The 25,784-nt window shown below is 36.8% G+C and overlaps 2 protein-coding genes and 2 long non-coding RNA genes across 10 annotated transcripts; 2 read left to right on the forward strand and 2 right to left on the reverse strand.

Moving 5' to 3' along the window:
* LOC18790472 lies at positions 1,290–3,743 on the forward strand. Of its 5 annotated transcripts, XR_002269863.1 has the most exons (7): positions 1,296–1,896; positions 2,112–2,185; positions 2,452–2,494; positions 2,642–2,710; positions 2,855–2,909; positions 3,278–3,402; positions 3,522–3,743. It is a non-coding gene; the product is annotated as an uncharacterized LOC18790472 (long non-coding RNA). The 5 variants fall into 5 exon arrangements; XR_002269857.1 differs by having other exon boundaries at positions 1,290–1,896; positions 3,278–3,743; XR_002269862.1 differs by having other exon boundaries at positions 1,292–1,896; positions 2,141–2,185; positions 3,278–3,743.
* On the reverse strand, positions 4,324–6,054 carry LOC18790246 (nudix hydrolase 17, mitochondrial). Its single transcript, XM_007227532.2, has 5 exons — positions 5,807–6,054; positions 5,339–5,444; positions 5,159–5,242; positions 4,891–5,019; positions 4,324–4,753 (listed from the first exon to the last, which is right to left on the reverse strand). The coding sequence occupies exons 1-5, from the start codon at positions 5,875–5,877 to the stop codon at positions 4,622–4,624; spliced, it is 522 nt and encodes a 173-aa protein (XP_007227594.1). The 5' UTR covers positions 5,878–6,054; the 3' UTR covers positions 4,324–4,621.
* Positions 13,367–15,232, forward strand: LOC109946735. The gene is made up of 4 exons (XR_002269804.1): positions 13,367–13,839; positions 14,133–14,532; positions 14,754–14,839; positions 15,126–15,232. It is a non-coding gene; the product is annotated as an uncharacterized LOC109946735 (long non-coding RNA).
* On the reverse strand, positions 15,126–20,472 carry LOC18793924 (probable RNA-dependent RNA polymerase 1). Of its 3 annotated transcripts, none has more exons than XM_020555404.1 (7): positions 19,974–20,472; positions 19,266–19,804; positions 18,951–19,146; positions 18,497–18,759; positions 16,354–18,188; positions 16,052–16,202; positions 15,126–15,938 (listed from the first exon to the last, which is right to left on the reverse strand). In XM_020555404.1, the coding sequence occupies exons 2-7, from the start codon at positions 19,782–19,784 to the stop codon at positions 15,129–15,131; spliced, it is 3,774 nt and encodes a 1,257-aa protein (XP_020410993.1). In that variant the 5' UTR covers positions 19,785–19,804; positions 19,974–20,472; the 3' UTR covers positions 15,126–15,128. The 3 variants fall into 3 exon arrangements, with proteins under 3 accessions (XP_020410993.1, XP_020410991.1, XP_020410992.1); XM_020555402.1 differs by having other exon boundaries at positions 19,266–19,807; XM_020555403.1 differs by having other exon boundaries at positions 19,266–20,472.

Below are 25,784 nucleotides of genomic sequence, written 5' to 3' on the forward strand. Positions count from 1 at the left end.
GTTTTCTCTACTGTATCTAATCACTTCCGTAATTATTTTTGACATTGGTCGGTGATGAGTTCTCTTTTTCTGTGCTGAATCCAACCATATAAAGAAAGTGAAATTTAGATAAACAGTTGGAAAGTTATAAGTCAAACACTGAACAGAGGTCGAAGCTGAAAACAGAGCACACACTCTGCTTCAAAACTACCAGTTGTCACTGTTAATGCAACCGGTTGCCTTTCATTTTGGTTTTCATATCACAATCTGTTTCAAAATGACTGGTCGTCACTGTTCATGCGATCGGTTGCGAACTGTTCACCAGGTGATAAATATGTGATACAGTGATGATAGAAAGGTGATAAACGGGTGATAGATATTGCTGTTTGTGTTTATCTTTGGTTTCTTCTTTTGTTTCATATCTTTTACTTTTCTTTATTCACTCTTAGCTCCCAATTTGTATTTTACCTATGTGTTGTGTTAAATAAGTGTTTTTTATGTACTCAAATTAGAACTTTTAGTAAGTCGACAGTTCCTCGTGGGATCGATCCCGTACTTGCAAATCTATACCCCAATAGATTCGTGCACTTGCGGGTAGTTTTAATTGGATGATTAGCACATTAATTTGTGTCAATTATTAATACAACAAGGTTTTCAAAAGTGAAGTAAAAAGAGAAGAAGATTATCATGTTTATTTAACGGCAATTTTAACGGAATGGGTCACATTGCCTAACGATATCAAATTGACTAAATTGAAAACACATCGACTAAATTGGTCAACGAGCTAAAACACAAAGACTATTTTAGCATTCAAGCCTAATTATAATTGTGGGACACAAATTCTACAAGTTATATGCAATGTCTCACCTATGATGCTCAAGTTAAACGAAAGAAAAACAAGAAACACGATTCTTGGGCTTAAGTCCCCTTACCTTAGATGACTGAAGGTCGTAGAACTTATACTGTTATCAATGAATTTGACTGCTCCAATCGGTAATCAGCACATGTCGTGCAATGATTGGCACGTTTTAATTCCCATCGGGAATCTGTTGACTTTTGGTTTAACTGATGAAGAAGATGAGGATTTGCAGCGTGCATTGGCCTTTTCGATGGGAAGCATGAAGGAGACAAGTACTGGAATCTACGCCAATATTGCAAAAACACGTCACTTAAAAGACGTCGAAACTTTAAGAAAGCGTAGTGGTTTTAAAATTGGCTACAAACCACGTCAGTGGTTATAAAAGTGACGTCTTAAGGCATGTAATACGGTGGTAATCCAAAACATATTTCAAAAGAAACACGTCGGTTGTCAAGAAGAACCGATGTGCATCCAAAACACGCTAAACACTGTTTCACTTAAGTTGTCCCTCTCACTCAGCTTCACCAAAAACTAAAGTTGTCTTTCTCAACCTAATTTTTTCACTCCCCGCTCAATGTTGAGTTTCCCTCTCCATGAAAATTCCCTTTCCTCTCGATGAAGCCCTCTCTCCCTATCTGAGTTCAAACCCTCTCTCTCTCTCTCCCTCTCTATCACATCTCTGCACCTAAACCCTCTCTCCCCAGCTCTACCTTTTCTAAGCCGACTCTCACATCTCAGAGAGACAGAGGCAACGAGGAGGTGGACTTCGGTCGGCTTCGTCACGAGGATCGACGTCGGCGCCGTCTTCTGGATCGTCGTCGGCGCCATCTTTTGGATAGTCGTCATCGCAGGTAACTTCTCTTCGAGGTCCAGAGAGCGAATCAGAAAGACAGTCGAAAAGGTGATGGCCATCGGTGTCATCGATCGCGGTCACGGTCATCGCGGTCCTAGCCTTTTAGAGAAGAAGATCGGCAAAGGGGTTTCATTTCATTTTCCTCGACTCTCCGACGCCAACCCCGACCCCAACTCCAATCCTCTCTTCGATCTCGGACCTCAAGGTAAGGCTCTCTCTCTCTCTGCGCTACCATTCATATGTTTAAATATTTTTGTGATTCTAATATTACAGAGAGATTTTAGAGATTTCAGTTATATTGCTCTTTGAGTTTTGACTGATAGTTTAGTTTCTGTAAGATTCCGTTACTATTTTAATGAATTCACTGGTGACTATTTAACTTATATATTTTTTGTATTGTCTTTTGTTCTTCTGTATAAGATCCATATCTCTTGTTTGGGAGTCTGCAGGATCTTGTGGACTTGCTGGAATTGAATGTGCCTCTCATATATAATGTATGTTTAGGTTTTGATTTTTATTTAAATCATATGAATTCTTAAGTGCATTGACAAGTAAAATTAATTGATTGGTTTGTGTAGCAATAGTCTAACTTGTGGATTGGATTTGAATATGAATATATGCTTATCAGAATAGCTAGAGCTTGCAAGTTGGAACCACATTATTAATTATGTGGATATAATTTTAATTTTTCACCACCCTTTCAGTATGTATATCTTTTGCTTTGTTGGAAAATCTGATTATATTTATATTTGCCTTTTAGATACATAGACAGCTGGGGAGTGGCTGGACCAAGATTCCATAGAGTAATGGTTTATGATTTTCCTGATATGTTTTAATTCATGCTTTTATATACACCTTTAATACAATTCATCTCACGGGACTAACATCAAGCACAATACTTTTGTTAACTAAGTTCCCAAGTTGTTAATGCCTATATGTTTTTTTAACAGGGAATTGGGCTTTTACAATTTAACTGGAGGAATCCCACAATCCATGAGTGTTTTAAATTTAATTCACTTGTAAGGATGATACTGCAGTTGTTCTCAAGTCAAGGCTGAGGCATCTGTTTTATTGTTGGTGGACCTCATATTCAACATTTTTTTACACTTGAATTTCTGTGACTGTCCACCCTTAACTTCATGTTTTGTAATGATTTTCCTCAGGTAATTTCTAAACTACAATACCTTGACCTTTGGGGGAGTAAAATATCTGACCAAGGTACAATTCCTTGACCTTTGTTGTTAAAGTTAGCATCTGGATTCAATAGTTTGTTTTGAATGAGGCTTATGTTTTGTTTGGTTTAATTTGATAATTGCTATTGGTTATATATATATTTGGTTCTATTTGAGTGGGTTAAATTTGGTTCTAATGCAGAACAAATCCTCTGTTTTATTACTTTTCAGTTTTATCTCTCCTTTCATTTTATTTTGTGCTTGCTCATTTCAGTTCTAGGCTTAATCACCCAGACTATATCTTCTAAACTTCGTTTTCTTTTCTCACATGGTTATCAAGTTTGGCTTAATCACCCTGGCTGATTGTTCTGACAGATAAGTTTGCATTAATTTTATGGTGTTATCCAATTACAGCTAGTTGCTGGATTAGCAGCTGAAATTGTTGGCAGGACCAAGTCTGAAGCTAACAACTATGAAAGCCTACATGGTAGTATATATGTCATTAACTTTCTCTCCGAATCTCTCTCTCAGTAAAGCAGGTAGTACTGGATTAGTCCTCAAGCTGCTATCATTCTAAAGTCGCATAGATCTTTTTGCTAAGTTTAGGTTGTTGCTAAACAGGTTTATGTTTAAGGTTATTGGGGTCTCTTTCGTGCAGGTCCTTCCGACACCACCAACTTGAAAAATGTGCAAGAGGCAGAGCTAAGTCAACCCAATTACAAATTGATGAAGTTAAGATCAAATTAGTAGAATTTGTGAGCTCCATTATTATGTCTAATTATAGGTAGGAAGTATGTATGTAATAGAATAAAGATTGGTTGACTATGTAATAATTATTGAATCTTCAAGTTTTATGAAAGAAATAATTTTTGAGTGTATATGTTCGTTAAAAGCGATATAATTGGTTTTCTAGTTAAAATCGTTGTATAGAATCATAGAAAACCAAAAACTAAAATGTAATAGTTTGGGAACTTATTAGACGACAGATTTAAAAATAATAAAACGATGGTTTTATTGAAAAAACTATTGTTTGTACATATAATTAATAACTGTTTTAACACAATGCCGCCGTCTTTATATACAATCAACAACACTTTTTAACAAAATATTGACGTCTTTACCCACAAATGACGACGGTTTTAATAAAATACAGTCGTCTTTTAAACCAAAACTGTCGTCTTTACTCATAAATAACGACGGTTTTTAATCAAAAACTGTCGTCTTTACCTCAGAACAACGACGGTTTTACTAAAAACCGTCGTCTTTACAGATAAACAACGATGGTGAAAAGCCGTCATAGTTTGATACTCCCCAAGATGTTGGTCGATTTAACGACGGTTTTCAAAGCATCACAACCGTCGTCTATTTCGTTTTTTGTAGTAGTAAGTAAGCATGTCCAGGTTCTTTTGAAGCATTAGTTACCAATTTTCAGAAGTTTAAATTGTAATTAGGCTCAGACAGAATCGACAACAACAATTCCTAGATTTGCAGTACTTTTGATAACATGAATGAGACAAGTAACTGGCTTTTTCTACAGTTGCTTCTATAACATATCAATCTGCTCTCTCATCAGAAGGTGAGGAGAGCTAACTAAAAAATCCCAATGACAACACAAAACTAAAACTAATTTCCCTTTCTTACACTTTTGTCTGCCTGAGGTTTGCTCTATATACAATCCAATCTTCTGGCTGTATATGGAAACTGCTTCTGATCAGCAGTTTCTATGTACAAAATCATGGGAAACTTTTTAATAATTAATCAACTTAAAGAGCAAGCCAGTGCATTTTCTTCCTCTTGTTTCTGTGCTGAGGTAAGCCGTTCAACCAAAATGTCCAAGGCTTCCTTCATCCACCAATGCTGACAAGCTTCTCTAGCTTTCGCAGCACTCATCTGCATATCAAATAATTTCAGATTATATAAGATTTTACAACTCATTTTCAAGAGGGTATATGAAAATACTATTAGCCAAAACTTTGAACGTAAAAAAAAATAAATAAAAAAAGTTCACAGCATGAGCAGCAGCATACCCAGATTCTTCGCCGAACGTTCTTCTCGGGCCATAGATCCAGTTGCTCCTTCACAAACAAAGGGAACATGTACCCTTCATAGTATGTCTCCTGGCTTTTGCTCATGAAACTCCATTTTCCCAATTCACACTGCCATCATATACAACATCAAATTAGGTCGAAATCTTTGCCAGAAATGCAAATCTATTATTCTTATCATGAAAGCAACAAACTCTATTATTTAGTGGCGATCAAAAGCGAAGAAAAGAATAAGAAAAACAGTACCAACCTCAACATTGCCCACAACACCCGCTTCTTCTAGTGATTCCCGTGAAGCAGCTTCTTCTACGGATTCATCAAGTTCCCAACCACCCTATCAAACAAAATACAGTTGAATTTTTTAATTGGAAGAGAAAGTAAATAAAAATGAAAGAAAATGAAGACTTGGAGTTGGAAGTAGCAATTATACCTTAGGGAACATAAATGCATTGCCTTTCTGTGAAGTGATCACAAGCACTTCCAATTCATCGCTGATCGCACCATCACGGCCATTTTTGTATCTATAAGGAATGCATCTGCAACATTAAACAAATAAATAAATTATTCAGCCATTTTTTTATTACCATCACAGAGAAATATATATGTAGCTCGCTGATCAATACTGACTTGCACAAACCGAAGATCAGAAGAACATCAATAATTGTTTAATTATATGGGCAGACAAGGTAAAAAGTAAATCATTGTTGGAAAAGAAAGGAGAGAAAAGCTATAATCCAAATGGACTAAAATACACATGGGTTCCCTTTGATAGGGACTCTTGAGCCCACCCCCATGATGATGAGAATGAATTGGAGGAGTCGTCACAGCCACCAACTTTTTTCAACATAACAAAAGCCTTGTCAAGAAAAGCTCAAAAAGAAAATAAAAAGAACCTCACCCTACGACCTGTCGGCGGCCCATGTTGTACCTCTGCAATTCCCTTCCCGTCCGAGCAACCAAACAAGCCATGTCTTCCAACTTATGGTTTGCAATTACAAGTGGAAAAAAGACGGGCTTCTTAATTAACACAATTCTGAACCAAACTACAAAGAGGGTAGGATCAAGAAAAAAGGTTTGCTTTAAAAAATATGAATTATAGGGGTTTGTTTTTGTTCTGTTATTATCCGAATACCAAAAAAAACTTATGAGTTATGATAAATAAGTATTGCAGGTTTTCAAAGAAATGCAATGGTTGGAACTAACTGGGTTTTTATATAATGAGGCCTCTGTGTAACTTCACGTTTGGAGGCAGAAATAGAGAGAGGATGGGTTGGCAAAAACACCAACTGCCTATATATAGAAAATAGAGGCACTGATGGGTACCGTTTGGAAATGACGAAAGGAAGTTTGATGTTTCACCAAAAAAAATAAAAATAAAAACAAAAAATAAATAAATAATAATAATAATAGAAGGACGAGTATTCTATATTGGGTAGGTCCTAAAAGAGCTGCGATGGTACTATGTATGGTGTGATGTTATGCTCTCATATATTCTATGAGAGCAGGCCAAGCCAAGCTAAGCTAGTGCCGTGAGCGCGTACGACATTCACGTCGCCTTCTGAGACGGATTTGTTAGAGAGTTTCTGTGTCGTTTCCCCAACAACCCTTGTTAGCCTTTGTCATTTGTTCAGTCCACGCGGCGAGAATTCATTGGGTTGGTTGGAAGTTGACTTCAAGAGAACATGCTCACGTGTAGGAATCATGGGCATGCTTTCTATTTTTTTACTCTTTTTTTTGTTTGTTATATAATAATATAACATGCCATGCCACCTTAATGACGACGATGCTTACTGACCATAGCTCATTACTTCAAAATATGTGTTCTTTTGTCTTTCGGGTGTGACAGCACGAGCCGCAAGGGAAAGTTACCCGAGAGCTGCTTTAACGATATAATTGAAATTACATGTCGAAGAAACAATGTTTTATTTACTTTTCTTTCTTAGAGATAGGATAAGTGCATGATGACTATATACGTATCATATTTTGTTGTTATAGTGGAATACTTATGTTATTGAAACGTACATTTCATGACTACTATAGACTAAGATAAAGGTGTTGAAAAATTAACAAAAATATAGATATATAAATTTAAAAAAAATCATATTATTCAACCCCTACAAAAGATTGATTCTAATTCCACGGATAAGTAAACATAATAACAACTATTTTAAAGAAATCTAAATGTCGCACTTTTGATGCGTTTATTTATACTTTAATAGGGACATATCGCACTCTTACAACAACAATCATTAAAATAAAACATAAAATAAAAAAAGCAAATAAATGCTAGTAATTTTCTCTCTAACATTCTCTTTTTTGTTAATGATATGTGTCACTTTCTTATATATAAAACAATGTCATTAATGAATGAGACCAACTAGCTTTTATTTTTCAAGTTTATTCATTTTTTTTTCTTTATGTGGCATAAAATATTTGAAATTCAATTTTAAAAGTAAAAAAATAGGGTTACAGTACTCAAAAATTAAAAATAAAAAACCCTAAACCCCACCCATCTCGACTTCTTCTGGCCTCCACCAAATAACCCAACCCAACCACAATTTCATAATTGCCATTAAAGGGCCCTTCTTACTTTCTCATAAGAAGAACCATAGTGTGAGCGGCAATACTTCAATTTTCTCTAAAGTTCTCCAGCTTCTCATGAGTTTTAGTTTTGAGATTCACAATAGAGGGGGTAAGAGAGGAGTTGAGGAGAGTTTGGGGGATGGTGGTGATGAGAGAGAGTTAATGGGAGTGTGAAGAAGGCGATGAAGAAGAGCAACCATAGCCGGTGTGGGCTTCCAGCATTTGTGTTGGGTTTGTGGATTGATGGGGGGTAGGGGGTGGGGAGATGGAGGATGAACTTTGTGTTTGTGTTAGTGGGTGGCGGCTGGAAGAAGTCGGGATGGGGATAAGGGTTTTTTTAATTTTAGTTTTTGACTACTGTAATCCTATTTCTTATTTTTTTAATTGAATTTTCAAATATTTTATTATTATTTTATGCCACATAAGAAAATAAAAAAATAAACTTGAAAAATAAAAGCTAGTTCGTCTCATTCATTAATGGCATCGTTTTAAGTGTAAAGGAAGTGACCCATATCATTACCAAAAGCGAGAATGTTAGAGAGAAGGTTGATAGCATCCTCTAAAGGAAATTGTGATTCTCATTAATTAATTGAGAACAACAGTTCTAACTAATTACTTATAAGAGTAACTAATGACAAACTAATCTAGTCAGCTAACTACTCTCTTTATCCCCAACGTATAAATCATTTGAGGCGCTGATTTATTTTGAACTCCCTAAACCATTCTCAAATACCTTTAATCATCTAACCACTACTTTGGCGACTTACTGGCTATTTAACGAAGCAATTGAAATTTAAAATTTAAAAAAAAATTAAAAAGTATAAATAATAGGATCAAAATCCAAAACTCGTCGCCATCAAAGTGAGACTAGTAAGTTGTAGTGGTTGAACTGGTCCGGACTCACATGGAGTGGAAAACAGGCGCGCCCACTCCCTAAGAATTATTGGGTCTCTGTTTTGTCCCCTTGTATTGTTTAGTCTTCAAACACGTAAAAATTTTAAGGCTTCATCCAAAAATTTGGAATGACTTAAAAAGACTTCCCAGTTTTCCAACATAATAAATCTAGTGTTATAAATAATGGAGCAGTTGAGAGGCTCCCTATTTTTCTCCGTGTCTTACACATATGTCGTCTGCTTCGTTTGCTTTGAGCTTAAATTCCCAGAAGAAGATGGTTTGCTTTGTGTAATTACAAACACTAATAAGACAACATTAAGACGGTTGGGATTTGAATAATACTGAACTTTTTTTAGGTAATCTGGGATAAATTTTTATACGTTCCAGATACATCAGCTAATTGGTGTATATCTAATATACATAAAATGTGGGGAAATATTTTATTTTTATATTTTATGTATGTTGAAGATGAAAAATATTTTCCTATATTGGATATTATACTAACCAAATGGCGTACTCGGAAGATTAAAAATTAGCATGTCAAAATTGAATGTATTTAATGGATCAACCAAAGTCCAACTGCAAACAATTGAATTTTGATTTGCCCCCTCCTGTGGCATCATAGGCCACATGGGAAGTCTCCCAAAATTTAAGGTACTCTTTGAAAAAATAAAAACAAAATTAATATTCTGCCTAATATCATGAATTTTTTGGGGACTCGCAAGTCACGTGCAATTATTTTAATTTTTCTTCCCCAACAGCTCACATGCCTGATTGAGAATCTGACTGACTGAGTAGCGAATCAATAATATTAAAAAGTTATTTATTATTATTATTTTTTTTATCTCCATAAATTAAAGAAAATTATGTTAAGGGTAGAGCCCTACAATATAACATGATTGGTACATTTTTTTTCAGGGAAAAAAGTCACATGCCTATACTCGAAATATAGAAAGGTTGCCATTGGTTGAACCGTTTAGCATGACTAGTCAATGATAACGGAGAAAGTGCCATGTCATCAATGCCACATCAGCATACGTAATTAATTGTTTTTGTTACAAAGTTGTGAGTTTGCTGGTTAAACTTGTGTTATGAAGCATGATATACGATGGAATGTACTGTATAATTCTCGACTGATTCAATCAATACAAACAGATCAATTCACAAACAAAAGTTAAAATGCATCACTCGGCTTTAAAAGTCCATACCTAATTGCCTCAAATGACTAAAAGAAAGAATTTAAATTGCCTCAAATGACTAAAAGAAAGAATTAAATAAAAATTACTTTCATTAGCGTAAACACACAAAATAAAACCATTGTCAATCCTATCGTAAATTCTCTAACCCAAACTTTCTTATTTTATTATGGGGATGTTTATGGCTAACCCCAAACTATGTGCTTGGACCTTGGTGCACAAATGGGAAAACAGTGTACCAGATTAAGACCCATTATAATATAGTCTCGGCCGTTGTATATCAGAAACTAGCACTGTATATTTGAGAGGACACTTTACAATTGAAGTCATGCATGCATGACAAGAAGTTTTCATTTTCATTTTAAATTTATTAGGCCGTTTGAAAATAGATTTAACTAGATTTATAACTAAAGTGATTAAGAATATTTACTTTTGTACATGATGTTCTAAATTCGATTCCTCTCTTATTGAATATCACTTGTATAAAAAAAGATAGGGAATACACAATGCAGACGACCGACCATTAGTGCAATTTTTGGGTCTAAATCCTAATGCCTAAGTTCAAATTTTTTATATTTTATAATAAAAGTGGTGAGAAGTCCATGGCCTGTATCTTATATGGACTGTTTTATGGGCTTTTATTTGGGCTTGCCAAGTCACAACAACTATTTTACCATTTTACCCCGCATTAGCATTGCCTATGTGGCAGTGTTTTGTAGGCTTTATTAGACTAGACTGGCTTAAATAGCACTTGAAATCCATGTGTTGGTAGAGATTATATGGTCAAACAGTAAACAAAACTCCTCACTCGCTCCTTTAACTTATTGAGGTTGAAAAGTGGTTCGCAATGTAGCGCCCTCGCTAAATCGAACATACGAGTCCGAACTAAACCTGTTTCTTTTTCTTCTTAACATGGAATTGGATTTTCTTGATTTGGGTTTTCTGTAAACCATATTCACTGAAGTAAGATCCTTGGCCTGAATTGAACCCCCTCCACCACCACAGTCAAACCGTCAAACCACCACCATGAGGTTACCTAATTTATGCAACAAAACAAACCCAAATCACTGGCTGGACAAGATCGAAGAGGACGTGTGTGGGAGAACGTAAAACGGAGTCAAAGGGGGAGAAGAAGAATTGGGGAAAAAAGGGATGTAGAGGTGGGTTCCAATGGGAATGAGAGAGAGAATGAGGAAAGTTTATGATTAAAGGAAAAAAAAAGAAGAGAAAAAAGGGATGTGGAAGTGAGTTGCAATGGGAGAGATAGAGAATGAGGGAGATTTTTTATTAAAGAAAACAAATAGAGAGAGAAAAAAAAAAGATGAAAAGAATGGGGAGGTTGGGTTTCTGATTAAAGAAAAATAAAATAAAGAAAAAAATAAAATTAAAAAAATGAGGAGGTTGGGTTTGGGTCGAGTCTAAATATGATGATTTTTTATTTTTTGTTTAAGATAATTTTAGTATTTAAAAAAATTCAAAAATTTTAGCCTTACAATAATTATTTTTAGTCCAACACATCACCAAATATAGGTCTTTAATATTTGTACAATCCAAGTTCTTAGTCCGGCGGGGCACCAAACATAAGTCAATACTTAATCCAACTTAGGCAAATTAGACAGTTCCAAGATTTAATACAGTCCATGACAATCGATTGTACCAAACGACTTCTGCATGTACCACTTCACTTACTACCAATTTACTAGCCAAAACTTTCCAATGCTCTCCATTTCCTTCCTCATTTTTAGTTTTTTTTAAAAATATAAATAGTATAGCGGCGTAGCTATACCTCGTTTGATACGTGGCACCGAATCGCTAGGCGGGACCTCTTTTTTTTCTTTTCTTTTTTAATTAAAAAAAGTATTTTTATTTATTTATTTTTTAAATTCGGAGTATAGCCACGCCGCTATACTCCGAAATGAGTACAGCCGTGCGGCTTTACTGGAGTCGAATTTTTTTATTTTTTTATTTTAAAAAAAATTGTATAGCCTAGTGGCTATACTCTTTACATACATACTGTGATTTTTTTTTAAAATTGTTTTTTTCCCAATTTTTGTTTATCGATAAGAGTAGTTTAGAATATTATCCATTATTATTAGGCCATTATCCGAGTCTTTATTGTCCCCTTTTGAGTTTTTACTTTTCCAAAATTATTACCTGTATAAATAATTTAGCATTTTCACATTTAATACTCGAATTGTACACATACATAAGTATTTTTCATGTTTAAAACACTTATTTTTTACAAAAATTTTATTTTTCGCATATTATTGAATAAAAATCATGTGTATTAATTTTTTTAAAAAATAAACCATATTAAAATATTATGTAGTGGTTGAACTTATCATTTGTAATTTGCCAAAATATTGCCTAATAAAACACGTACTTATTTTATTCATATTTTTCTCGTTCCGTGTTTTACTAACAATGAAAGAATGTGAGAGCTAAGATTATTTCTTATTTGTTGTAACAAAAATGCAAGATGGTGATTTTGCAATCTCTTTGCCAACCAGAACAATAATTTCAAACAAAAATTTATGGGTATAGTAGTAAGCGAGGTGGTAGTATTCTTCATGTAACGTGTTGTTTGACATGTGAAGAAATTACCAATAACACTCAAACTCAGCATGTAATTCCCTACAACAAATAATATGTGCAGTAACAGAATTTAGTAGCACTCGAGAGAACGAGATAGACCAAAGGCAAACATTCCCACAAAAAAAAGAAGGAAAAAAAAATTGAACTCTAAAATTGATTTATTCAATATGCTTTGGAGATGTCAAAACTACCAAATAAATATCTATAAAATATAAACTAATGCAACTAGACGAGTCCTTTTCTTTACAATTTTTAATAAAAATTGTATAGCCGCGTAGCTATACTTTTTTTACACATAACGCTGAACTGCTAGGTGGTCATATTGTTTTCCCAAAAAAAATAGTCTAGCTGGGCGGCTATAATCGGAATTTTAAAAAAAATAATTGGGTATAGCTGGGCAGCTTTACTTGGGGTCTCTTTTTGAACACGTCGCGCCGAATCGTTAGGGGGGCGCCTTTTTTATTAATTTATAAATAGTATAGCCGATCGGCTATACTTGAAATTTTTTTAAAAAATAAATGAGTACAGCCGTTCGGCTTTACTGGGGTCCTTTTTTTATTTTTTTATTTTTATAAGTAGTATAGCCCCTTGGCTATACTACGGTTTTTTTATTATAAAAAATAGTATAGCTGCTCGGCTGTACTATTTTGGACACGTGGGGCCGAAACACTAGGCGGGCTCTATCTTTTTTTCCTCTTTTTTATATATTAAATATTATAGTCGTCCGGCTATACTCGGGATTTTTTTTAAAAAAATGATTATAACCGCACGGCGTTATGGGTATCCTGTTTTAGCTGTTTTTATAAGTAGTATAGCCGCACGGCTATACTTTTATTGACACGTGGCGCGGAATCACTAGAGCGCTAGGCGGTTCTCTATTTTTTTTAATTATAAATAGTATAGCTGCACGGCTAGACGCGGTTTAAAAAAAATAAAAATGAGTATATCATCGCGGCGATACTCGGTTTTTCAAAAATAAAAATGAATATTGTTGGTACCGTAACTGACCGAGCAACTAGCTAGGCTAGATCATCCACGTGCCATGCTTTGAGAGGTCATCACCTTAGCCAAAGAAGCATTACCACAAGTCACAACTCTAAGCAAAGCAAAAGGAGTCCCACATCGGAAAACTACAAGAAGTGAAGACTCCCCTTCACCTATAAAAGAAAACTGCTCTTTCCTTAGAAGGGGATTCGAGTCTTGGATCTAGACCCTTAAGCCTTGGACTCTTTCTTCTAGATCCATCTCTGGGCTGGGCTGATTGTAATGAGAACACCCTTCTCGTGGACGTAGCCCATCATTCGAGTGAACCACATATATCTTGTCTTCTATATGTTTATTGCTTGCCTAAATCCTCGCACACTTGGTGAAGGTCCTCACCTTCATCTATCATTCATCACCTCGTCACTAAGTTATAATCAACCTTGGCCTAACCATTTTGAGCGCCAACAAATGCCGAGATTGGGTTCCGATTATTATTAACCGGGATCGCCCGCCGCCCACAATGTTTCACCGGCGAGGGATTTTTCTCCCTTGGGTGAGATCGTAGAATCGAAGATCATCAATGACTGCAAGTGACGCCGGCAGGTCCTGGTCCTGGTCCTCCGTCCGGATTCGTTACCTTCAGGAACGGATGGCTAGGCCATTAGGGATGCGATCCAAGGTATGAAGCACCAGAACCTTTATCTTAGGGTTAGTGTTCGTTCATCATCTTAGGGTAATTATTCAATTTCATTTTAGGGTAATTATTCAATTTCATTTCTAGGGAAATTATTCAATTTCATTTGAGGGCAATTGTTCAATTTGTCTGTAATTCTGAATTTTAAGAGGTTTTCTGAGTTGTAAATGTTGATGAAAATAAACATGTACACAGAAATGTAGTAGGAAAATATTTTAAAATATTTCTTAAACGCCCTTGTTGTATCTGATTCATGATTCTGAATATTTGAGCATCAGTGTAGAGAAAATGGAGAAAGAGCCAGTCCGATTCGGTTTGGTCGGTAAATGAGTTTGGTTGGTCCAAAATGCCAGCCCTAGAAGAAACAGAGGAGGGAATAAAATGAGAGAGTGAAATAGGATGTGGGGTTTGGGTCTGTGATGGTGGGGCGGTGGGGTTGGTCAAGATGAGGGAGAAGTGGGGAGGGTTGACAGGGATGAGGAAGGAAGTAAAAACAAAAAAAACAAAAAAAAAGTCCCAGTCCAGCTCGAGCAATAGTGGCAACGTCTCAGCTGGCCGTTGAAGTGAGAGACCGAATTGAAGAGAACGAAACCGAGAAGAAGGTATTCGATAGGCTTCGTCTCGGCACGGCACGCCTTGCAATTTCGGCCCCGGGCGGATGAGTTCGGGATCAGTCAGGTCGGTATGTTTATGAATTGGGAGTTGGAACTTGGAGGGAAGAAATTAAATTGGCTTCAAAGAAATTAATATTTTCGTCTTTGAATTTTAATTGATTAAAAGTGTGTTTTGAATTTTGCACGAGACTTTGCAATTTCACATCTAAGTGAAGAAAACCTGACTGAGATTTAATTTACTTTAATTTGATTAATTAATTATTATCTCCTTCTTTTTGGGTGCAGAAAACCTGATCAAACCAAACATTTGGGGCAGTTGGAAACTAAGTTTTGAGAATTGAATGAACTTCACTCACACCACAACAAAGGAGGTATGCATATAATATTTATATATTTATATATAGTGTTTACAGGATTGTGAATATGGAAATATAGAAACAATGAAGCTAATTACAAGGTATCCAATTACAATCAGTCAGAAAGCAATTCTAATAAACTAAATTACTTACATACACACTTCAACAGCTTAAAGAAAACATTACAAATCATATTTGTGTACTTAGTTCTAAGGGAAAACACAAACAGCTAGCTAAGAATGTATTTCGATTTTCCAACAAACTCCCAATGCTGACTTTGTCACGTGTCATGGCGCTTCAGTGATTACTTGAGTGAAGAGTTTCTCCTCTTGATCTGGATGAGCTTGTCAAACACACACCATGGAAAGCTAAGGAAATGATCTCTTTCCATTCCCTTGTTGCAGCGACCCCAGTAATCAGGATAATATGTAACATGGTACCAAGCTGATGCTTTTGCTGCTTGTACATCATTGATATCAGGCTTCATATCTGACTGCATTCCCAGCTTCTCATCAAACCAGGTCCTAGCTTCCTTTCTCAATGCCTTTATAGCGTAATGAATCGACTCCAAGTCTTTTCCCCTGTTGAAATTTTTTGATACGGCAGTGATGCTCCCACTTAGTATTTCGGCTTCAGTTTTGTAGCCGTAGTAATCCATCAGGTTTCCCAGCTTGTAGTCATACTCACTTTTGTAATTGATGGCATCTTTGACGTAGTCTTCAAATCCATCTACCACCATATCAGGGTCATAAAACTTCATAGCAACATCCATGGTGAAGGATTTAATTGAGGCTGAGTTTGAAGGTGAATCTGATGCAAGCTCAACATGTTTCACCTGTCGGAAAAGCCTCCCAATCACACGTTTTGACTTGTAGGTGAGTTTGTCAACCTTCTCCATGAAATCTGGGTATATGTGGATACGTAGACAGCGTGGCACTTCCACTACCACACCAGTTTTCGGAGAGTCAACAGCATGCGAGCTGAGCTCGGCGAGCTTGATACAGGGAGCACTGGTAGCCTTCTGTCGCTCTCTGTCTGCAAAGACAGTATGTGCATTGCAAATGATCCCCAAGTTGTCGTTCACTATGTAGTTGGTAAATGACTCTGTAACCTCCTGTAACAAACACAACAGAACGCAATGAATAACTCTGAGACAAGATTCGACAAGTGAAGTATATATCTTTCAAATATCATTGACTACATTTCACTTGATGAATTGAGAAATACCTCCATTGTCACATCATGATCCAATTCAATAGTTGGTGCTGGGGTATAATTCATAGGTTGAACTTGCCAAGGAGGAATTAGATCAGGGTCCCAACTGACAAAGTAAAAATCTCCGTCCAAGTCACTTCCAGAGCATTCATTCGGATGAGGCCTAATACAACACAAGGAAAGAAACATAGTCAGTACGTGAATAGTTTAAAGTCAACAAATTAATGTGAAACAGAGAAACACTAATTCTTGCAGGTGCAGTCTGAAACAAATTTAAAATTTCAACAACTAAAAGATTTGACAAGGTTACTAACCTGTTTCCTTTTTGAGGGAAGACTACACAATCCACCATGTGGTGCAAGGCGGGCACGTTCACAGCCCAAAGAACACGCACATCTCCCGGATGTAAACAGGGGTTTTTAGCAACCACTACGTTTCCCTCAACAATGAAATTGTCTTCGCTTGAAGTAGCGCTGCAATTGCTATTGCCACCGAAGACGGCACGTTGAGAACACTGCACAAATACCTGACCATATTCCAATGTCCCGGTTTCATCTAGGCATCCCATCAAGGATCTTCCATTTGGAACAAATATCCTCGTCTTGGTCCGCAACTCCACAAGCTTGGATGCACAGAATGCTTGTAGCATCAATGACAGAAATGGTTCTGCATCTGGCTCATAACCACACGCAAGCATTTCCTTTAAAACGTCGGTGACCTCTCCTTGGAATATCATTTCAAGTGCTTCCAGTGCGCTTGATGGGTCAGCCAAAACACCTTCCAATTGTTTCAAAGCCTCGTTTTGCTTTTTCTCGAAAACAAGATCGGGGACTCCGAGGGTGGACAAAAGGGTGATCAGTTGACGATTAAGGAAACAAGGTTGGTACCTGCTCCATGCCAGAACATCTAGTTTTGTGTTGTTGGATTGGTACTTGCACATGCTATCTCGCAGTGCCAACTTCTTTGACAATGTAGGATCAACTGCCACAACACCTTTATAGCCACCGAGTCGAATTTGAAAGGCGGATGGAGTAGTACTTTTGCCGCACTTGCTTGCCACTCTTCCAGCAAACTCAGCAGATATCTTCCCAATTCCATCAGAGAAACAATATTTAACTCCACCTGTTTCAGTTTCCACATCAGGAATGAATTCGATTTCATCCTTACCAACGTCAAAAGTCTCCCTTGAAGAGCTGAAAGCCTGACCCAACCTGGCAGCATGTTTTGCTGCATTTTTTATGTCACTAAAATCACCCATCCAATTTCTGATGTCTTGTGCAGTCAACCCACTTCTAGAAGCAAACATCCACACAGAATGCTCTCGTAATTGACTCGACGAATGGGCAAGAAACTCAAACTTCTTTTCACCAATGACTAAGCCATTTCTTAGAGTAGAAAGTATCCTTTCATAAACTCCAGTTCTCCTTTCCTCTTCTGTAGCAGTTGTAGAATTTGTCCGTGGACATAAATCTCCTGAACGCATCTTACCCATGTCCTCATCCACGAAAGAAACACGAAGGAAATTATCAACATCTTCAGGATAATTTCGCAAAACACGATTGGATACATTTGCCTCTGGACCACAGAAGTAAACTTTAGATGGTGTTACTTGAACCCTGTGCACATACACCATCCCATCATCTAAAGAAATAGCTGGCGACTGAGGAATTCGCTTGCATGCCATGTACTCTTTGTACTGCTCAGTAAGCCAACTCACAGGCTCATAGCAGCACCCTTTTAACCGAAACAGCTTGTCCAGGGCACACTCTATATATTCAATTCTTATTATGCTAGGATCCACTAGCTCATAAAAATTGACATCAAGTGCTTGCCCAGGAACACATCCATGCTGAACCAAGGAATTTATCTTAAAAAGGATTTTGTATGGCAAGTTAATGCCAAGGGGTGGACCCACGATAGGAACCAGATCTGAAGTACAGGAGAAAGTGTTGCCGCTCTCCAGAACCAACCACCCTTCATTTTCTTTATAATGAGCAAAACTCTTGCGTAGATTTGGAAGCTCACAAGTAGGTGGAAGCTCCAAACATACAGCAGAAGATTGCCCAATGCAGCGTGAAGGAGTGAAATCAACTTCTCGAACCCACCCATTTTGAGAAGCTTTCTGGAATATCCGAGGGGCACCAAGTAACTAGCAAGAAAAAGAAGAAAGAAGGAGCACAATGTTAGTCATTTGCCCTAAGTTCCAGACATAATATAGTAATTCTGCTATGCTATAAGGAACACAATAGTCTGTCTCAACAACGTTCAAATTCTCGCCGAAACAATGAAGTTATAGTGTCTGAGAAATTTGACATGAGATCAGATTATCATGTAGGAACTAGTGAATGGAAAACATCTTATTCAAGTATCTGCTGCAATTGGAAAACATCTTATTTGTATATTTCATGGCAAAATGCAAAGTCATGATTCACAAATTCTGTAGTTTAACTGGCAAACCTGGATTAGAAGAAAGTTTGGAAGTTGGCCACGTGGATGATGTAGCTCAATCTGGCGAATACTTTCAGAGGAGATCTCTAGCTTGTATTCAACAGCATCAAGAGATAACAATAAGTAAATATTTTTAAATTCCTTCCCGAATTTCACTGAAACATCCAATGCTGTCCAAAGCACAGAAAACTGTCCCTCAGAAATCAGGCATCCCAAGTGCAGCTTGACAAGTTCCATGCTATGTTCAAAGTTTTGAAGCTTCAATTTTCTAGCTGTTTCAAAGTACAAATAGAAACTAATGACTCAGAACTCATTACAACTTCTCTTTGCATAAATTACTTGAAAAGGCAAAGGCTTAATTACTACTGAAAGCAAGCAAGAATTTCAAAAGGGAGTTTGAAACCAACTCTCGGAATTTAATGACAGAGCTGACAATTATCTAAATTACAGGACAAAGTGTTACCTCTCTCCAGAATGAACGGTCCTTCGTTTTCTTTATAATGAACAAAACTACTGCGTAGATTCGGAAGCTCGCAACTTGGTGGAAGCTCCAAACATACAGCAGAAGATTGCCCAATGCAGCAAGTAGGAGTGAAATCAACTCCTCGAACCCACTGCCTTCTGGAAGCTTTCTTAAAAATCCGAGGAGCACCAATTAACTAGTAAGAGAAAGAAGAGAGGAAGAGAAAAATGTTAGCAATTGGTAAATATGCGCAAACTAGTAGAACTTAAAACAGTTATCCATGTTTTTCATTTAAATTTTAACTGTTGGGCAAACCTGGATGAGAAGAAACTTTGTAAGTTGACCGCGTGGATGATGTAGCTCAATCTGGCTAACATTTTCAGAGGTGATCTCAAGCTTGTAATCAAACGAATCATAAGAGAAGAACAAGTAGATGTTCTTAAGTCCCACCCCAAATTTCACCAAAACATCCGATCTTGCCCAAAGCACAGAAAACTGTTCCTCGGAAATCTGGCATCCCAAGTGAAGTTGTACAAGTTCCATGCAGTGCTCAAAGATTTCTGACTTGGGCACCATGTCAAACTTCGCTTTTCTAGCTTTCAGATAAGATTTATTGTACCACAGGCTTCGAGCATCGGCTAATGGAATTATGATACCAGCAAATTTTGCATCTGTGAACTGAACTATGGCAAGTGTTCTTGATTTTCCATCTTTGGGAGGAAGAAACTTTATAGCATGAACAGTCCCTTCTCCAGTATATGCCTCCAGAAATTCTGTCACTGCTGCTGGAGACTCGCTGGAGGAAAATCCATACAATTGAATTGTCTTAACCATTTTCGTAATGTTGATGGCAACTGCTGCAGATTCAACGTACAAATTGATATTAATAATAGCATAAAGAAAAACCAATTCTCCAAAGTAAATAACTGAGCTCAAAAAAATTAAGTAAACAGAATGCAGAACAGAAAGCAAGGGCCTGGCATTTCAATTTTCAAGCAAATGCAAATGAGAAAAAAGTCTGACCTTGAATTTTTGGAATGTAAGCACTGAGATACTGAGATACGACCAAAGGCTGCTGTGTAAGAAGCAAAGCTCATGAAGCCACTACATATATAGGGAAAACAAGCACACTGTACATAACTTGCCATGGCAGTTGTAGCAGGGAAATAAAATCTCAAACTTGGCATTGCAGTTTTAGCAGCGAAGAAAAAAAACTTGTCATGGCAGTTGTCCTATTGGCGCCAATCAGTAGAATAACGACTGCCGCGATCCCCTGCTTCGCAGCAATGACATAACATCCTAATGCAAAGATTACGTGGCGAGGAGACACTTTCTTCAAAAGGGGAAGGTATCAAATTGTATTGTGACGCGTCGCAACATAACGATGGACAAGTAGTGCTACACAGTATTAACAATTTTATTTTTTTTCACTACTCATTTGACTTTTATTATTTTATCTATATAACGTAAATGTTTGCCTATCTTGTAACGTGACACCACGTGAGAAGAGACATATGGATACACCCCGCTTTGTATAAGTTTTACTTTTATAAGATAGTCAATAATGTCGTTCATATATGTTTGTACATTTATTTGCATTAAAAATACTTTTGAGATTAAATGTACTTAAAAGTTCATAAATCAAATTTGTGTTATGGTGGTAACTCTTAAGTTAGCTTAAGGAGGGTGAATCAAGCTGCTAGTTAAAATGAAACTAAACATTTGGCCAAGAACCTTCTGGAAGTTTTTGACTCGACCAGACATAAGGTCTTAGTGCTTGGGAGAAGTCTTGGCTAAGAATCTTCTAGAATCTCCCATTGCCAATTAGCAGTGGGCACCTATACTCTCCATGATGGGGAATCTTTGTCGTTACCCCTTGATGAACAAGGTTAGAAACAGTAATGTATCAATAGAATAGAGTATATGGAGTACTTTTTGAAATATGGAACTTGTTAGGAAAGGGGTTAGACGGTGGAGCCATCCATGATCCACCAATCACAAACCTAGTTGGGACTGTTTTAAAATTGCATTAGCAATTTTTGTTCTAAAGTTCTCAAGTATAATATTTTCCAAGAACCTTCGAACCAATCATGATGTGTTAGTCCTCCTTGGGAGAAGTTTTGGCAAAGAATGTTCTAGAATCTCACATGGGAAATGGGCTGGGAAACTTTGCCCCTTGCTGAGCAAGGTTTTGGACCAGAGAAGGAGAGAGCGTATACTAGAGACTGAGTGAGGATGAATTAGAATAAGTGCTTTGTCTAAAAGCAGTAATAGATTAGAGTATTTTAGGGGACTTTTTGGAAAGATGGAACTTGCTCCAAAAGGAGTTATGTGGAGCCATCCACTAGTCACCATCCTAGTTAGTAGGCCTGTTTCTTTCATGCAGCATTTGGGAAGAAAACTGTTAAATGGGTTGATTGCCAAATTTGGACAATTAATCCGTATGAATATTAAACAAATTGTTAACCACCTAGCAAGTGCTTTCATATGAGCTTCTCATGTCACAAACTTCTTTTTCTAAATTATTCATGATCAACTAAGCTGGTGATTTAAGGCGTTCATATCTGCAGGCTTGAAAAACTTCCCTTGCTAATTAAATCTACACTAGTTTGTGTACTTCAAGAAAGCAAGAGAGTGAAATTCTTTTGGCATACAACATTCAGAACAGCACACATACAATTTGTTCTCTTAAAATACAAGATTATCATAACAAAACTCCCCTCAAAATGGAAGGATATTATGCTAATACTTGCACTTGAGAATGACATTGTTTTATTAAAAATTAGAATAATTACTAATAAGCTTGATATCTTATTCTACAAAAACAGCTTGAATTTGCTGGAGCTCATCTCGTGTCCACATCTGCAGACTAAAATAGAATCAACTCAAATCACTTCATCTTTAATCGCAAATAGATTTATACGGTGAAACCTGTTTCACGATTGGAATTAAGGTTCAACTATAGCAACATCTCAGCAATCTGAACATCATTAGTATATTTTATTTTATATATATAATCATTCTATATGTTATGTTGGGCGACAATATTTGGCTCATGATTGTTATTTGGGCCTAGTGCTACGGCTTGATTCAAACTTTTGCGCACGAAAACAAATTGTTTGACGAATATTGTTATTTGGGCCTAGTGCTAATTCCTCCCTACCCGAAAATTGTCAAGAAATAAAAATAGGTAGATATGAAGCAAAAAGACCAAGGAAAAGAAAAAGGGGAAGAAGAAAAAAAACATAGAAAAGAGAGAGAAGGAATCAACAAGCCAGGAAAAGAGAAAAAACAAAAAAGGGGAGAGAGAGAGAGAGGAGACAGGAATAAAAGTGGTAAGCAGTCACGTGATTAGATATAAGTGGTATTGAACTCTCTATAATTATGTTGAATTGAGTAAAAATTTTTGGACACCCAATTTTTCACTACACCTGAGCCCAATTTATTGTACACTAGAGCCCAGTTTTTTTAGCAATAGATGCTAATTGTTTTTACATGTACTAATTGATTTATATTTTTTTTTCAAAATCCATTTGGTTCATATTTGATGGATAATAATAACATGATGGATGCAATATCAATTTTGCTATTTATATTATTTTAATCATTATATCGGTGCTATACATGTATCTAATTTTTGAAAATTTTCCGTATTGACGTACCCATACTCATATCCATACAACGTGTAAGTTCCACCTACTCAACTTCCAAATCCTTGATCCGCCACTAGTTAGCATAATCCAACGATTAAGAGATATGATCTCACCTAAGTGTCTTACCTAAGGGCCATATACAAGGCCCTCACTATAGAATGACTTACAGGGCTCCGAGTATCTTATCCCCAATATAATAACAGGCCCAAATTAGTAATCTCTAACTAACAATAGTTTTTGCGAAATTCTTGTTGAGGCCCAAAAAATCCAAAGGTAGGCCCAAATATATTTATAGCCCAGTACGACACATAACTTGGGAAGAAACCCAATTTGGATACGCAAGAGTTCATCATATGAACTTGCACACGTGCCACGCCAAGCAAATAAGCAACACACCACGCTACAAGCTTAAGTGGGCCCAAGCCACGTGAATGTTTGGGGCTTGCTGAGCGGGTTGTGGTATGGATAGTTACGAGTTTTCATGAGGCCTATTGATGAGTCGAGAAATTGAACTTTTGGGCTGCTTTGGAGCCCCAAAAACTCAAGCCCATTTCTTGAGCCCAAATATGTGGGTAAGCATAAAAGAGAGAAAATGGTAGCTTATTAACCTATAAAATTAGCCAATCACCTTAGTAAAAATAGTCCATTGGCTCATCCCCTTAATGAACTAGCCCATTACTTTAAAGAATGGCCCAAGTGACCAACAAAATATCTGAAAGTCTCCAGCACATGGCTGGAGACAAAACCACGACAAAAGCAAAAGGCCACTCTCGTCTGCAGGCTGCTGGGAGTGTCCAGCACATGGCCAAAGATAAATCCCAACACAAGCCATCCAAAAATCAAAGGATACTTGAGCAAAACACCATCTAGACTAGTGCCATTACCCACTCATTTCTCATACCAGCTCATGCCATGAAATAAAGGAGGAAAGAATGAGATATGGTAGCCAAAGATAGGAGATTGCCACAGGAATAGCTACGAGAAGACTCTAAAGCTCCCAAAAATCTTGTCTCTGTGTATTTGGATTTAGGGAGATTTCATAAAAAGAGGTTGAATCGAAGGAAGAGAAAAGAAATGGAGGAGAAGACTTGGCTGAAATTGGAGAGAACCCGTTAGGGTTTCTTGGGAAGAAGAAGCTTTCAGCGCCTATAAAAGGAGGCACATTCTACCCAACAAGACAACTCATCGAAGGCAAGCAAATATATCCAAAGAGAGCAAGCATCACCTCTCATCTCTAGAACCCTTCGATTTCAAGCCATGTTCTTCGATTGCTTCCCTTTTTTCTCTTATGTCAAGCCACCCAGAAGCCTGACGAAGCTTTCGTCAAGCTGCTGGAAATATGCTAAAGCCACCCATGCTTTCATCTTCTTCCTCTATTTCCCATAAACACACATCCAGAGAGCAAGCTTGATCTCTCATCCCTTAAACCTCTGCAATTTCGAGCCCCATTCCTCTATCTTCTCCCATTTTCTCCTCTGATAAATCGTTCCAGAGCTTTCGTCAAATTGCCGGAAACAACTGAACACACCCATTGTTATTCCCCCATCTCTCTCTCTCTCTCTCTCTCTCTTCAACGAATCCTTTTAGAATCCCTTCCCCATTGCCTTAAAATCTCTGTTTCTCATAGGAAATTGCGGATCTTTCTCTCTCTCATGCTAAACTCATGAATGCTTAGCTCTCATGCCACAAGCTTCTCATGCCAAGCTAAGCATTTATTTGTAAGCGACTGTTGGTTTTATTGGTGAAGAAGACCAAGGTATTTCCTAAGACTCAGCTACCCTTTCGAAACACTCTTGGGGTCTGATCCTTGAACTCAAATTCAAAGGGCAATTTCATACATTGCTCTTTACAGCAGCCCAGGCCCATTAGTAGCTGCCGGAACAAAAAAGCCCATACAATTCTATAATAAGGCCTTCATATATGGACCTTAGAAACAGACTACACATCTCCAAAAAGTTGTATTTGATAATGAAAGAATTTAACAAAATCAAAATAATTGAACAGAAGTCATCACCTGAAGACCATATATATGGAGCTTATTATAGAACGACTCCAATAGTTTTACAGTGGATCCATTGGGTCAAGACATTAGGCCTGTGGCTTCCCATTGTCGGAGTACAAAATTATTTTGACCTCAATCTATGATTTAAGCACTATTGTAACTTCCATCACATCATAAAAAATTGAAGCACTATTACACAAAGGTTAAATAATAATAATAATAATAATAATAATAATAATAATAATAATAATAAAAGAAGGTAGAATTACAGACCGTGAAAGACAAATTTTATCAAAACATTTTGCTGAAAAAAAAAAAGTTAGAGCATGAAAGCAATATAGCAGGAAGTAGGATGAGATTCCAATTATTCAGCTTCAGCGTCCTGAACTTCAATTTGCTTTAGATCGAGCAGAAAGCTGAAGTTATTATGTATATGCCAACTTGAAAGCCAAATTAAAATCAAAGTTAGGAACTTGCAGTCTAAATGACATAATCTTTATCCTTAAATAGAATGATGTTGTCTAATAAATAAATAAATAAATAAAGAAAACTAAACGCTAGCATCATTGGTTTATTCATTGAGGCAAATTTTCTTTGAATTAATTCCCAGTTATATATACAAAGGTGGAATCTAAGCTACTACCAACATCAATCATAAATCACTATTACTAACATCAACTTTTGAGCTTTAAGCAAACTACCCAAGCTGACAAGTTAATTTATAACACTTCTCTTCTCCAAAGCATAAACTTCAGCTCACTTAGCAACGAAATTTTTTGCAGAACTTACCTCAGATTTGGATTTGGATGTGGATTTGAATGACGGGTCTAACGGTGCAAAGAAGATGCTAGGGTAACAAAATATTATATTATATATTTATTATTTAAAAATAAACATATAAATATTGGGCCAGGTTCGAGGACGGGGATGTCAATACCATCCCCGCCCCATACTCGATTGGAATTTTTTAAATTCAGGGATTCCCATATCCAATTCTCGTTTTGCCCTGAAATCTCGCCCCGTTAAGGCCGGGTCCTCGTCGTATCTCCGCCCCAACGGGGATTTCTACCATCCCTAATTGAGCCTTGTTATTTTTAAATCCATTTTTTGGTAAGTTTTATTTTATAGGTCCATTTTTGGGTAAATTTTATATGTCCATTTTTATTCATCTGTTTTCCT

The sequence above is a fragment of the Prunus persica genome, chromosome G1 (genome assembly GCF_000346465.2).
Source record: "Prunus persica cultivar Lovell chromosome G1, Prunus_persica_NCBIv2, whole genome shotgun sequence".
In the NCBI taxonomy this organism is placed as follows: domain Eukaryota; kingdom Viridiplantae; phylum Streptophyta; class Magnoliopsida; order Rosales; family Rosaceae; genus Prunus; species Prunus persica.